At 37.5% G+C, this 15,387-nt stretch overlaps 1 protein-coding gene across 5 annotated transcripts in view; it reads right to left on the reverse strand.

The window, feature by feature from the left end:
• SENP1 (SUMO specific peptidase 1) overlaps nucleotides 1-15,387 on the reverse strand; it is a 62,904-nt gene that overhangs the window by 35,489 nt on the left and 12,028 nt on the right. For all 5 annotated transcript variants that reach the window (XR_003432758.1, XM_027106081.1, XM_027106080.1 and 2 more), the window contains 5 exons: nucleotides 14,521-14,680; nucleotides 10,592-10,763; nucleotides 2,726-2,829; nucleotides 2,357-2,643; nucleotides 761-815 (listed from right to left, as the gene is read on the reverse strand). Coding sequence is in view for 4 of the 5 variants with exons in the window: in XM_027106081.1 (XP_026961882.1) it covers nucleotides 761-815; nucleotides 2,357-2,643; nucleotides 2,726-2,829; nucleotides 10,592-10,763; nucleotides 14,521-14,680 (778 nt within the window). In the remaining variant the exon portion in view is untranslated. The remainder of the gene's footprint in view (nucleotides 1-760; nucleotides 816-2,356; nucleotides 2,644-2,725; nucleotides 2,830-10,591; nucleotides 10,764-14,520; nucleotides 14,681-15,387) is intronic.

Below are 15,387 nucleotides of genomic sequence, written 5' to 3' on the forward strand. Positions count from 1 at the left end.
GTCAGCGTATAATAAACACATGAAAGAATCCAGTATTCACACATGGTTCCTTCTCTAACCTCCACTGTGTTTCTCCTCAAATGTCACCTTATCAGAAACTTGCCATGACTATCCTAGATAAATAGCACCCCCAGACCCTAGTCTATATATTACCCTGCTTTATTTTTCTTTGCAGCACTTATCACCAACAGGCATGTGTTTATTTGCCTATTTGTTCTCTATCTGTCCCCCATCCCTCCCCTTACACCCCTTACAATTAGAATGTAAACTCCTTGAGAGCACAAACTTCATTTTGTCCACTGCTGTTATCTGCAATGTCTATACTAGTACCTGGCACCCAACAGACTATCAATAAATACTTGTAAAAGGAAAGAACGCATGATAGGAAGCAAGACTTGTGGAGGAAGGGTGGTGTATACCATACTAGGAGTTTGGGCTTGATTCTATGTCTGATAAGCCACCCTCAAGGGAGTTTAATGAATGATTAGATAAGCATTTTAGAAAGATCACTCTGCAGAATGGAAGACGGACTAAAGAACAAGGCAAAGAATGGATTAGAAAACATGGTGGAAAATGGAATGAAGAACAAAATGGAGGCTGGAGGAAAAGAGATTCATCAGGAAGTTACTGAAATAATTCAAACAACATATAAGAGAGGTCTGAGTTGAGGCCATTTTATATTACTTAGATCTTAGTGAAGAAACGGTGATTAAATAGAGGGAGAACAATATGTTAAAAATGTCCTTTAACCAAAGTTTACCTGGGAGTTGGAGTCTGGGAATCTTTCACTTTGAGTAAAATCACAGAGTCTGATCCTAAACAATAAAACACAAGAGCATATCATTATTAACAAAATTCCACATGGCTGTACCTTCTAGATGTCTGTAGTTTAAGTTCCTATACTTTGTTATATTCTATTTCCATAAACATAACACAGCATAAGGATAAAGGTAAGATGGAAGAGAAAGAGAGGCAGGTCCATTTTCACTGAGCCATAAATAGGGCTTAGTGAAGAGCCTGCCTCACAAATAAAGCAATCACTCTAGAAGAAAGTATATATGCCCTTCATCATCTTGCTGCCTGTGCTTCTTCTTTCTATTCCTGGGAAACAAGAATGTGCCAAGATTTCTCAAAAGTCTTTAGTTCATGAGCTACCACAAGACTGAATAAGGTGAAAGAGGGAAGGGGAAGGAGGAAGGGAAGAGAGGGGAGGGGACAAGAAGAGGAGGGAAGGCAGAAAGAAAGAGAGCAACCGCTATGTGAGAAGTAGCAGACTCTAAGGAGTATAAATTCTATTATTCTACCATCTATTTTCTATTGATAGAGGAAGAAATCATGTCCTTCTAAAGCACTATGATTAGAATCGCATTTAGAATATTTAATAAATGGTACAAGTAATTAAACAGCTCAGTGTAGTATATTTGTTCCAGTTTAGCTGTATCTAAGCATCTGCCATACAATGCATGCTTCTGAAATTAACAGCTTTTAATAATAGTTCTCAGTAAATCACCTCACAAAATTTAAGTTTTCATGAGTATGTGTAGCTATATAATGATGTCACCAATAATTTTAATCCCCAAGTGAGAATTTTAAGAAAGTGAGGAATAGATTAAAAAAAAAAATTAAATGACCTGAAGAAGGAGGGGAGAGCCTTAGAGACTGATCTAGCAAAAGATCCCTAATGTCTAACAACTTAACATAAAACTTGTTTTAAGTTACATGCCTATATACATACCATAAATACACACATAACGCATACTTAAAGAAGGGGCAAACTAAGCAAACAAAAAAAAACTACCAGAGCAAAACTTTTAATTAACTGGAATGCTAAGAGACGGAATATTTTGGTTAGCTGAAAGTAAGGTAGGAAACTTTGTTTTCCAAACTTGCTGATGACCATTCCAAAATGGTCAAAAGTAGCCAAAAGGCTACTATACAGGTTTTGTAAGTAGTACTTGTATAAGAACTTTTACTTTAGTTCTTAATTGATGTTCCAAAACTCCTAGAACTTCAGAGTGCTTAATTTTCATTGTAAAGTACTAGAAACAGAGACAGTACTGAAGTAATTGGGCTTAATATACTCTGACACAAGACTGCTCAGGAAGTTAATCTTTTAAATAAAATATTATAGGAAATCATTTGCATCTCCATGTAAGAAAAAAGTAAGCTACTTATTATATGCTTCATTTACTCGTGGCACAGCTAACTGAATTAAATGTATGTAAGGTATCTTGTATCTTATATCTTAATTAAGTTACATGTGTATTACTACCTTGCCTATAATTCACATGGATCCAATAAACTGTTAATTGGCTATTAGGGTTCAAAATACAGTTATACAACACACCATTTTTACCTTCAGATTGTGTATTTGAAGCTGGTAAGTTATCTGGCTGATGTGAAAGAGAGTGGTGATGTTGGGGTTGATGGAGAGGATCAGAATCTTTGGATCCAAATGCAACAACATCTGGGGTATAAGATGATATGGAAAACACATTGTGGGACAATTGTTCCTGGGCAGTTAAAATGCTGGCCAATCCGGATGATGAAGTATCAGAGCCAATGATCTGGGTTGCACAAGAGTTTCCATTTTTAAACAGTGAGTCTTTCAAAGTATTCTTACTGGAACTAAGACATCGAGACCTAGGAAAAGAAGAATAAAACTTCAATATCAAATAACAAAATGTAGAATTAAATTCATTTGAAGAATGTTTCTGTGACTCACAAGTGTAAAGGAAAGTGTGTGGTGGGTTTGGCTACAGAAAACTGTTTCCCTGTGACCATCTGTAGAAGCTGTCTGTAAATCTCTCGTTCTTCCTCTTGAACTGTCTATAAAAGAAAAAAAAAATCTTAAATACATGCAATGAGGCAAATGTTTCCCAAAGTAGTATCTAGACTCCCAGAAGCTCTGTCAAAGCTCTGGCAGCGTCCTCACGATAATTAAGAATTATGGTTCATCAATAATACTCTAGAAAATTATAAAGTATACATAAGAGGAGTTGAGTGAAGCAAATACCAGACAGTATATTTTGGAAAATTATGGGGCATATACGTAAATACAGCATAGAGAAACTACAGGATATGAAAACAGAAGGCCACTTTTGTGTCACTTATAGAGTGCCAGAAATAAAACATTTGAGGACCTCTAAATAGGACTCCAACAAATCCCTTGACTCCTAATACCTGTTAGAAAAACCACGAGGAGGTAACCAGAACAGTCAAGTGGGATATCTTGCTAAAGTTTCCTATTCTATCCAATTTTTAAGAGTGTAAATATTTTCCAGAGATGGTTTTCATTATTTACTTTTCTCCCCCCTCAAGTCCCAATACTGAATTTAGGGAAAAGCACATACTCTACATCTACAACATAATTCACTTATTGACTTAAACACCTACTATGCTCCAGTCACTAAGATACCGCACTGAATAAAATAAAGTCCCTGCCCTTGTGAAGCTTACATTACAGTTGAAAGACTGACAAATAAACTAGTCAAGTAGTATGAAGAAAATGAAAGATAAGAGAATAGAAAGCGATGGAGGAGGAACAGCAAGAACAGGTAAGACCTTTCTAAAAAGGTGATATTTCAATAAAAACCTAAATGAAAGGAAGAAATCAGTCATAGAAATTTATAAACAGTATTCCAGGTAGAGTCAGAGCAAATGCAAAGGCCCTGAGACAGAAATATGCTTGATGTGTTCAAGGAATAGTAAGGTCAGTGTGAATCAGGAGAAGAATAATAAGAAATGAGGTCACTTAGCAGAGAACCAGATTACATAAGGACTTGTAACTATAATCATGGTAAAGTATCTACTCTGCACAGATCCCCTGAAGCAATGGGCTGCATTCATTAAATAACATGCCCCAGCATTTTCAAAATCTTATATAGAGTTTAATACAAGCACCAATCTTCACAAAATAATTTTAATACTTTGTGTCAGTGCTAGCAACATCCTACACTGTGACATTTCAATATGCACATAAGCATTTCATTCAGTTTCAAATGTTTGTTAAAAGCACAGTGAAGGGACTTCCCTGGTGGCGCAATGGTTAAGAATCCGCCTGCCAATGCTGGGGACACAGGTTCAAGCCCTTGTCCGGGAAGACCCCACATGCCGCAGAGCAACTAAGCCTGTTCGCCACAACTACTGAGCCTGCGCTCTAGAGCTCATGAGCCACAACTACTGAGCCCACGTGCCGCAACTACTGAAGCCCACGTGCCTAGAGCCCGTGCTCCGCAACAAGAGAAGTCACCGCAGTGAGAAGCCTGTGCACTGCAACGAAGAGTAGCCCCCGCGTGCCGCAACTAGAGAAAGCCCGTGCACAGCAATGAAGACCCAACACAGCCAAAAATAAATAAATAATTAATTTTAAAAAGCACAATAAATAAAGCAATTATCTATGCAAAGGTAAAGAGACACTAAATTTTTTCTTCTTGAATCTTTTTTTTTGTACATAGTAAATTTCAATTACATTGTCAGTGTAATGTTACTGAGCTAACAAGATACACCTTGTACTGTGCTGCATGACAACTCCTTATGAGAAAGAGCTATCCTTAAATCTGAATAGTTGAGTGATCAGAAAAGGTAGAACTAGTTGAGCATTTGGTGGCAAAATAGATAGACCCAAGAGAAAAAACAAATTTGCAATATTCTATATGAAGAAAATACACACCATTATTTTATCCCTTAGACATTAATATTATATTCAAGATGATGGTGGTCTTCTTTTTTAGTGTTTGTGAAAAGACTGTCTACAGTATTAAAAACCATAATTAAAATAAATGCCTCTTTATTAAAACATAAATTGGCTATTATGAAAATTCTTCAAGTAGATAATATGAAGAATGAAGCATCATTACAGATTATTAGATTGTAAGAGAGATCTTTGCCAACCAACTCCACTGTGATCTATATACAGGAAAGCTGTGTTATCTGGCACTTTAATGACTGGAATTTTGAATACCCCTCCATGTAAATCTTGACTCCACCTTCCCACTACACCAAGTAACCTAATCCACAATACTATGGGGTTAACAGTATGTTGCTTTCAGGGGTGGTAAAATGGAAGGAGGGAAGGGAAACCGTAAGCGGAATACCACACCTGAGTCATGGATATTAACTCAATCATTTTAGTTCATTTTCACTGTCCCAACAAACTACATCTTAAAAAGCTCTGACTGTATTATCATAACATAGGGAGGAAAGTAAAGCAGATAAACTGGTGTAGGAGGTTACTCTGCATACCAAGGGAAAATAAAAAATATGCCCATCACTTAAAGACCTCCAGAGAACACCAAGAATAATGAGATAGAAAGGACCTTTATTTGTGGTACCCTAAACACTTCAACCAAAAGGGGAAAGATGAGGTGGGGGGAAGAATAAATCAGGAGCTTGGGATTAACGTACATATACTACTATATATAAGATAGACAACCAACAAGGACCTACTCTATAGCACAGGGAAATCTACTGAATATTCTGTGGTAACCTATATGAGAAAAGAATCTGAAAAAGAATAAATATATGTATATATATAACTGAATCACTCTGCTGTAAACCTGAAACTAACACAACATTGTAAATCAACTATAATCCAATAAAAATTTTTAAAAAAAGACTTAAACCATAAAAAGTTAGAAACATTTCCCTCCTTCCTGATATCACATAGCGAAATGTTTTCTTGAAATAAATTTTTATACTTAGGACTTCCCTGGTGGCACAGCAGTTAAGAATCTGCTTGCCACTGCAGGGGACATGGATTTGATCTCTGGTCCGGTAAGATCCCACATGCCGCGGAGCAACTAAGCACACATGTTGCAACTACTGAGCCTGCAGCTGCAACTACTGAAGCCCGTGCGCCTAGAGCCCATGCTCTGCAACAAGAGAAGCCACCCCAATGAGAAGCCCACACACTGCAACGAAGAGTAGCCCGCGTGCAGCAACAAAGACCCAATGCAGCCAAAAAAAAAAAAAAAAAAATTTTTTATACTTATAAATAAAACATGAATAAACCAAGGAGCCATTAAGCAACTCAGCTAATGCAAATTACAAGAAATCTAGATTAACTGAACGCAAAGAGTTGATTTTTTAAAATAATTTAACACACACAAAAGTCCCCCACAAATCTTTTTCCCCAATAAATATATCTTCAAAGAAAAGCTTCTGTCTGAGCCTGAACAACATAAAATGAACAGAAATAAATCCATATTCCAAATAATTATCTGAACTCCTTCAAATCCCATACTTTCAGTTTAAACTGATTTATGGTTTAAAAAAGAAATTACAGGGCTTCCCTGGTGGTGCAGTGGTTGAGAGTCCACCTGCCGATGCAGGGGACACGGGTTCGTGCCCTGGTCCGGGAAGATCCCACATGCTGTGGAGTGGCTGGGCCCATGAGCCATGGCCGCTGAGCCTGTATGTCCGGAGCCTGTGCTCCACAGTGGGAGAGGCCGCAACAGTGAGAGGCCCGTGTACCGCAAAAAGAAAAAAAAAGAAATTACAGAAAAAAGGTTAAGAAGTTTTCACTGTTCTACGTGTTTATTTGGAAGTTACAAGAATTTATGTTTTTTTTTAAATGATGCAAGGCACTTTTCTTTTTGGGGTTTCATTAAACAATAAAACACTGGGTATATTACATTTTATTTAGAACCATTTCGGACAAAGAAAGAACAGTCTAAGCAACTCTCAAAGTAACACATAACAGGGCTTCCCTGGTGGCGCAGTGGTTGAGAATCTGCCTGCTAATGCAGGGGACACGGGTTTGAGCCCTGGTCTGGGAAGATCCCACATGCCGCAGAGCAACTAGGCCCGTGAGCCACAACTACTGAGCCTGTGCGTCTGGAGCCTGTGCTCCGCAACAAGAGAGGCCGCGATAGTGAGAGGCCCGCACACCGCGATGAAGAGTGGCCCCCGCTTGCCACAACTAGAGAAAGCCCTTGCACGGAGAAACGAAGACCCAAGACAGCCAAAAAAATAAATAAACAAACAAATGTGGGGTTTAAAAAAAAAAAAGAATTTTAAAAAAAGGAAAAACTGAAATTATAAAAAAAAAGAACACATAAGATTTGGCTTTACCAAAAGCAAATGCAAGATGCAAGGAGGTAAGTCACCTGAAACTTCAAACATAATCCTTTTTTGGAGCATCTGGTACTATAATGTAAAAAAAAAAATTCTTTCTATGTACATAACATTAAACTATTTTCTACTGAGAAAGCAAATTAGGAAATTGAGAGGAAAGGAAGCTGTAATTGGATAAAATGTTAAAGGAAGTTGGCTAACGTTATGTTTCAAACCTAATAGAGGACCAAAGAAAGTTTAGTAAGTATAAGGACAATTAGTAAAGTATGTTTTTCTTACAAAAAAAAGAAGAAAACCATCAGTGACATCTATAAGGCAGTCTAACATTTTAAAATGTTGCTCAATATGTAGCAGAGAAGCATGTCTGGAAGCAACATATAATTGAAAAGAAACTACTTGTGTTTTTACTATTTAACATTTCTATTGTCCCTAATATTTTTTTCTTTCCTAAACAGAAATATTTTTTTCTTTCCTAAACTCATCTTCTCTAACAGTGCTAAGAGAACCTTCTGTGATAATGGAAATGATCTCTGTTTGTACTGTCCAATATGGTAGCCACTAGCCATATATGGCTAATGAGTACTTGAAATGTGGCTAGTGTGACTGAGAAACTACACTTTTATTTAATTTGAATTAACTTAAATAGTGCACGTGGCTGGTAGTAACCCTACTGCAGTGGTCCGCAACCTTTTTGGCAACAGGGACCGGTTTCGTGGAAGACAATTTTTCCTTGGAATGGGGGGGGTGGGGGGTGGGGGTGGGGGATGGTTTCGGGATGATTCAAGTGCATTACATTTACTGTGCACTTTATTTCTATTGTTATTACACTGCAATATATAATGAAATAATTATACAAGTCACCATAATACAGAATCAGTGGGAGCCCTGAGCTTGTTTTCACTTGCCACTCACTGATAGGGTTTTGTGAGTCTGCAAGCAATTGATTATGGTCTCTGTTCAGTCAAACCTCTCTGCTAACGATAATCTGTATTTGCAGCCGCTCCCCAGCGCTAGCATCACCGCCTCAGCTCCACCTCAGATCATCAGGCATTAGATTCTCATAAGGAGCGTGCAAACTAGATCCCTCACATGCGCAGCTCACGGTAGGGTTCGAGCTCCTCTGAGAATCTAATGCCAACGCTGATCTGGCAGGAGGCGGAGCTCAGGCGGTAATGTGAGCGATGGGGAGTGGCTGTAAATACAGATGAAGCTTCACTTGCTCACCGCCCACTGGGCCACTCACCTCCTGCTGCGCAGCCCAGTTCCCAACAGGCCAGGGACCAGTACCAGTCTGTGGCCAGGGTGTTGGGGACCCCTGCCCTATTGGATAGTATCGTTCTTTAATGTTGCCCTTGAACCAGCCATCAGCCAAGTGGTGGTACAGCCACCACCTGCATATTTCCAAATTCTTCTTCCTCATGTATTATCTTCAAACCCTTTGTAAGACTGAACAGCACAGTGGTGACATGTTAATTCCGCAGATAGCTTTATATTCCTGAAGGTGTTAGACAACTCCAGAAGTAAGATTCATACACAATTCTCCTTCTTTAACATAAGCAACAGATGTCTCTTGGAGATCCCAATATTTCCATGGAAAATAACTTTTCCTCCAGCTTATAAGCTCCCATCAATATTTTAGTCCAGGGGGAAAAGTAACATTTTAATCTGGATTATCTGTAATATCCAAGACTAAATATCTAAATAATCTGTTGAGAGTTTCATTTAATAAAGTTTGGTCCAATATTTCGTCTCGTGCATATAACACGGGTTACTCCTTATTTCTACACTACAGGTGACTTGCTTTTCACAGCAGATTATAGACCTAAAAACAACTGAGGCAAAATTCCCTGCATCTCTTGTTCCACAGGACAGGTTCAATCCTTGGCATCTTTTTGACACTGCAGAAGGAAAGATGAACCAGCTTCATGTCCTCCCTTGACCCAGCCTGTGGCCTGGAAGGTGGATTGGAAGGATTAAAGTATTGCGTCAGCCCAAGTCTTCAGGCTGGAAGTGGAGGTGAAAGGAGGAGGGGCTGAGTGGGCCCAAGGACTGGCTGGCTAGTGCGTGAATGGGGGGCTTACAATGAACACATTCTAAAGGGCACTGGTGATGCGAGCAGCAGCCACACGGGGCAGGGACAGGTTTGGGAGGCCTGTACCAGCTGCCATGCTGTTACCGTCTTGGTCCCCACAAGTCTCTCGGTACCCTGCTGGCTGCCTGCACTCTAGCACAAGCACAACCCCCACAGCTCCAGTAACTAAAAAAGAATTATTTATGTATGTAATAACTGATACACAGATCGTACTAAATTCAATGTTTCAAAAGGTACAGTGAAAAATAAATCGCCCTTTCATAACTGTTGCTCAGCTCTTATCACCAAATGCAACTGGTGCCAGTTTCTTGTCTATCCTTCCCCCTGATAATTATGATTTACTAGCTCTGTCATGCTCTGCTTGAATATTTTAGATTCAATACAAATTTAAAACCAAAAAATATACAGAATTTTAAACTAACTATGTAACAAATAATCAAGTTTTGCCACCTAAGAGATCTTCACCGCCAAATTACATTATTATTTAGCACATAATGCTATATTCTTGACTCCACGGTCTGTAAGCACCAATGGACAGGAACCACATAACCATGCTGTATAACAGAAGTCATACCTTCTAGACTCCTGTAGAAGAACTGGGCTGCAGGCTGGCCATTTATTAGTTGTGTGACCTCTGACCTTTACTTTTCAACTTTGTAAAATGTGGTTATTACCTCATCTCTACCTATTTCACAAGGTTAAAAGAATTCAAAACAATAATACATGTGGAAAGCACACTGGAAACTCTAATGCTATATAAGTATGAGGTCATTATTATTCATCTGTATCTCCAGAGCAACCAGTCCAAAGCTGACTAGATGCACAATAAATATTTAATTGAACAGGTGTAAGCACATCTCCTTATTGTATAAATTATATGTTATATATAAGGAATTGATTTTTACTTAAGTTTACTGAATGAATATAACATAGTGTCAACACAACATCTTTCTTGTGGAGAAAGTTTATGATCTCAAAGATCTTACTCAAATGAAAGGATGTAAATTATTTAGCTGGCTTCTTGATTTTTCTTTTATATTGAGGAAAAATTATCCTAGTAAGCAGGGCAGGTATCAAATCCAGCAAGGTTAACAGCTTTGCCACATGAAACTAGAGCTTTAATAAGGGTCCAAAAGAGAACAGAGATAGTTTGATGTATGAGAAGCCACTTAGACAATACTGAAGATTAAGTGTGCTGTCCAACAGGAATAGAAGATGGTAAAAAAAATACTGAAGTCCTGCTAAAATATCTCCTTACTTTCTTTAGAAGAGATGCTGGCACTCAAAAAGAGCAATTAAGAAAGAAAAAAAACACAGAAAGGATTAATGGAATGGTTAATAAACATCTAAGTCAGAGGGAACACATGGCTGAATGTAGGGAGAGTCTAACTTTTAGTAGCTTTTGTTGCAGGTTTTCCTTACCTCTTCTGCTGTACTAATGTGTCGCCTCTGAGTTTTCTTGGGGCTCAAAAGATTTCGACGACATGAACCACTCCAAGATGGACTTGGAACAGGCTTAATAGGAAAAGATTTTTCATATGCAGACACATGACAGTGATGGTTTGACTTTCCTGTAAAAGTGTTTGATAATCCACTAAAAAAAAAAAAAAAAGTTTGTAAAAGACAAGAACAGTAAGTAAAAGTCTAACCAGGTGATTATTTTCACTTTTAAGAAATAACAAAAACAAAAAATTAGCAGAATGACAGATGTACCCTGTGAGGGAAATACACAAGAAATGATACATGAGTTGCTGCATTAGGTTCTGCCACTTAGGAGGTCTTAAACTGCCAAACTATGTAATTATCAAACACCTAAAGTTGTATTTCTTAGCTTCGCCATCTATAAGTTCCTTTGGTCAGGAACCATAGACCTGTGTGGTATGACAAAAAGCCTATCAGATTAGACTTCTTCAGAAAACCTGGGTTCTAGGTATGCATCTGGGTTCTAGGTGTGCTAATACGCACACACTTTCTATTTACTCCCTCCAGTCCCCTCTCCCAGCCTTTTGGAGGGAATTACTTTAAGATTAAATATGCAAAGGTGGATAAAGCTGAAGCTTCTCAACTGTTTTTCAATTGAATTTAAGTTTCCTAAAAGACCAACAGAGGGCTCCCATCCTCCATTAAAAAAAAATAGAAGGCTTTTTATGAGGCTGTATCGCTGTGACTGCTCCTCCTGCCCTCACTATCTACCTCTTCTGAAGGAGAATTTTGTTTTGTTTCTTTATACCATATATGCCTCAAATAATGGGAAAAATTGGCAAGAAAAATATTTTTGTGGACTCAAAATCCAATTTTATCTCTAAGGTTAGGTTAATAATTTAAAGGTTTTTTCTATGTGCTCTTTTTCAAATATCATTACCCAGCACAGGTACTTGTGCTCAATATAATTAATTTTCTTTCTTTCTGCTGAGGCTGAAGAGTAAAGTACATAGCTGACTAAGCTGAACTTATTGAAATGAACTCTTTAAATCAGTACATGTGGTCTGATCCAAATGAAATCAGACTAGGTCTAAAGAAAATTAAAAAGTACATCTACTCCCTCTGACTCTTCAATCTCTAATGTTTCCTATGTGTGTTAGAGTGGGGAAAGGAGCAAGAACTTGGAATTTCAGAAACACGGTTCTTTTCTTAGGATGGGTAGATGTGGTTAGGAAAAAATGGCAAGGGCAATATAATTTGCTTGGTAAAGATATAATGAATTCCCCACAATGTCTTTTGTATTTATTTTTCCTAGAGTGTGTGTGTGTGTTTAATGCAAAAGATTCTTCTTCCTAAAGAAACAGTAAGAGGGAATTTGCGATGCCAGAAAGCAAGGGTGCTACCAACAACTAACGAGGTTGAGTCAGACACAGACATAAGCCTGAAGGAACTTCCACTAGCCAAAGTTGTGAGAATGTAAGCATTCAAAGAATAATGATTGTAGTAGTGGATTAAAACACACTGAATCCATGACACTGAAAAAAGAACAGAAAAATTCATTTGAACCACATCAAGTGGCGATTAAAAACAAAAAACTTACTTTGAAAACCGGTAATGCAGAAGAAAGATCTAATCACATACCCTGCCTTCCCAGTAGGAAAACTATTTCAGGGTGACCAAACAGCCCTAACTAATGAGGTAAAAAGCTCTCCCTTATAGCGGAGTGCCAATTAATTAGTGTAAAAGAAATGATAAAATTAGAAAAATATTACTTCATTAACTAGTAAAATTATTATCAGGTCAAAGGAAGTCAAAAGGTACAAACTTCCAGTGATAAAACAAGTAAGTCATGGGGATGTAATGTACAGCGTGGTGACTATAGTTAACAATACCGTACTTCATATTTGAAAGTTACTGAGAAAGTAGATCTTAAAAGTTCTCATCACAAGAAAAAAAATTTTTGTAACCATGTATGGTGATAGATGTTAACTAAACTTATTGTGGTGATCAATATACAAATATTTCATCATTATGCTGCATACCCGAAACTAATATAATGTTATATGTCAATTATACCTCAATTAAAAAATTACTATCAGCTAAGGATTATCAACTGATATTAATAACTCCTAGGCTGATGTGAAACTGGTTGTTCATAAAAGTAACATCATTTAGATTACATTCTAGTCACAAGGGGGAAGAAAACTTAACTGTACAATTAAGGACCAGAGCGCTATCACTCTAATCTAGAGGTCAATCCAGCATCACTAATGATAGGACTGTAGGTTTTCTAATATGATGTAACACAGCATCAGCTTTTATTAAAGTCAAAAATCTAGTTTATAAAATATACAGAGGATAGAGGACAAAATCATACTATGGGAAAGCAACTTGTCAAATCCAAAAGGTGGAACATTATGCAGAAAAAAGTCATGTCATTAAAAAAAGGGGCTGCTGTTCAAGATTGTAAGAGACTTAAGGGTGATAAATACCAGATGCGATTTTAAACTGCATACTGCTTTGGACAAACTAGCTGTAAAGGATACTTTGGGGTCAACTAGGAAAACTTAAATATAACTTATTCAGTGTATAAGATAAAATTTACTGAATGAAAAAGAGAAGATGACTGACTGAAGAAGATTACAAAAGAGTATGCACAATATGAACTCATTTTTGGAAAAAATTGTGTGCAAACAGAAAAATATCTGGAAGGATATGTACTAAGACATTACAAAGGTGACCTCTGACTGGTGGGAATATGATGTTTTTATTGTTTATTTGTGCTTATCTGTATTTTCTGATTTTGTACAAAGCATGCGCACTGTTTCTGTAATAACATTAGTTAAAAAAATAACAGCATGGCATTATTGAGGAAAAAAAGCAACTTGCCAAATGATGCACACAGAATATCTTTAATGAAGATAACATATTATACATTTTATAGCATTACACAGCATATATATCATTCTATATCTAAGCAAGAGAAAGTGAAAAGAAACAAGCATAAGAAAAGATCTGGAAGGAAACACATGAAGGGGAAGGGAGTAAGATTGTGAGTAGTGGTCAAGGGATCTTTGGCTTTATTGGCAATGTTTTAACTTTTACAATGTGACTGTGTTAATGAATTCTTATGTAATTTTTAAAAACATTAAGAAGTGGGGAAGACAATCCCTGGGAGTACTCACTCATGTTTCCAGAGTCCATGTGCTGATAATCATAAAATAAAATAAAAACCATCTTGTTGGTTTTAATCAGCACCAGAAAGCTTAGCTTTGACTAAGCAGGAAATTGAATCATCCCACATGCCTAAAACCATCACCAGAGTAATATTTAAGAAGTCATAAATACCATATTAAAAAAGAAATATTTACTAATATGATAAAGTACTTGAGGGAAAAGTTTCTAAGCCAAACCTCATCTGCCTTTAATAATCAGTAGAAGTTTGGTGAGGGAATAAGCAAGGCTTATAAGTTAGGCTAAATATGATCAAGTTCTTTATGAGTCTAATTTTACAACAGAAGTAGTTGACTAAGGTGTAAGGTTGCTTTGGTTTAAGTCAGGTCTCCGCTCACATGAGAGCCTACAAAATGTGCTGGTTTCTTTGCTACCGAAGTTGCAGAAATTGATCAATTTTCACTTTAAGGTTCAAAATAGCCATATTGATTCTGAAGGGTCCCAATACACTCATATCCACCAAGATTTCCCTAAAAATTCTCTCCCTCTAATTATAAGATTTGGCTGTCACCAAAATCCAGCACAAGATAAATTAAAAGTTGAAAGTTCAAAATGAATTTGTCCGTATCTCTAAGGTTTAAAGTTCAAAAGTGGTGTTTGTTACTTTTTAAAAATGCCAATGTAACAACTATCTTATAGCCATTTTCCCTTATATTGGAGGAAGAGCTTGTGAACTGAGCAGCCAGAATACTTACCTTGAGGTCTTTCGGGTTTCGAGGTAAAGACTTCGGCTGTTTCTTGATTTTTGTAAAGTTGAACCTGATGCTGGAGTGGAATTTCTCCACTGGCCATTTGCACTCTGGCCAAAGGTTCTTAGGTCTCCTGAGCCAAGAAAACTGTCTGAGGAAGGGTTGTCTAAAAGAATAAAAGTTTGAATAAATTAAACAAATACCTATACTTGTTCTCCATATGACTGCAACCATGTCCAACATTGTATTCCAAAGTAATGTGGCATATCACCATGTCTCTAATGGAAGAAAGATCCCGGTGTCGACTGCCAGTAAAGTCTGCAGTAAGGGAACTTCTACAAACTATAATTGATTCAGCCATACTAACCTGAAAATTGATGAAGGAGCTGAATCCTGCCACAGCCATGTGCCTTATCTGCATCAATGTGACTCCGTGGTGTCCACCAAAAGTCAACATTTTACCCCAACTATATCTTGCAAGCACTCCCAGGCCTGGGCCTGAAAGAAGGTAGGCCAGACCAGTAAGAAAGCAGGTGGAGGGCCAAGGAGAATTGTAATTCAAATGAACAACAGTTATTGCTTAATAAGCAGCTGGTGTCACTTTCTTGTTTTAATTACCGTGTCCACGACTCAGGGGCTCTGTCTAAGAGCAGAGATAACCTAATTGCTGCTTATTCTGGCCGGCTTATGGCAGGAATGACCCGTCATTATGCATTTGGTTCTGGTATGATAACCTTCAGTCACTTAATGTTATAATCATCAGACATATCAATACTCGGATGCTTGCTATTGCAATCAGACTAAGCGAGGTTTAATTATTATTTGAATTTTCTGACTTGTGGCTTACAAACTGGGTGTAAATTTGTAAGTTTC

The sequence above is a fragment of the Aethalodelphis obliquidens genome, unplaced genomic scaffold (assembly GCF_003676395.1).
Source record: "Aethalodelphis obliquidens isolate GAN/ISIS:26980383/991018 unplaced genomic scaffold, ASM367639v1 scaffold8, whole genome shotgun sequence".
Taxonomy (NCBI): domain Eukaryota; kingdom Metazoa; phylum Chordata; class Mammalia; order Artiodactyla; family Delphinidae; genus Aethalodelphis; species Aethalodelphis obliquidens.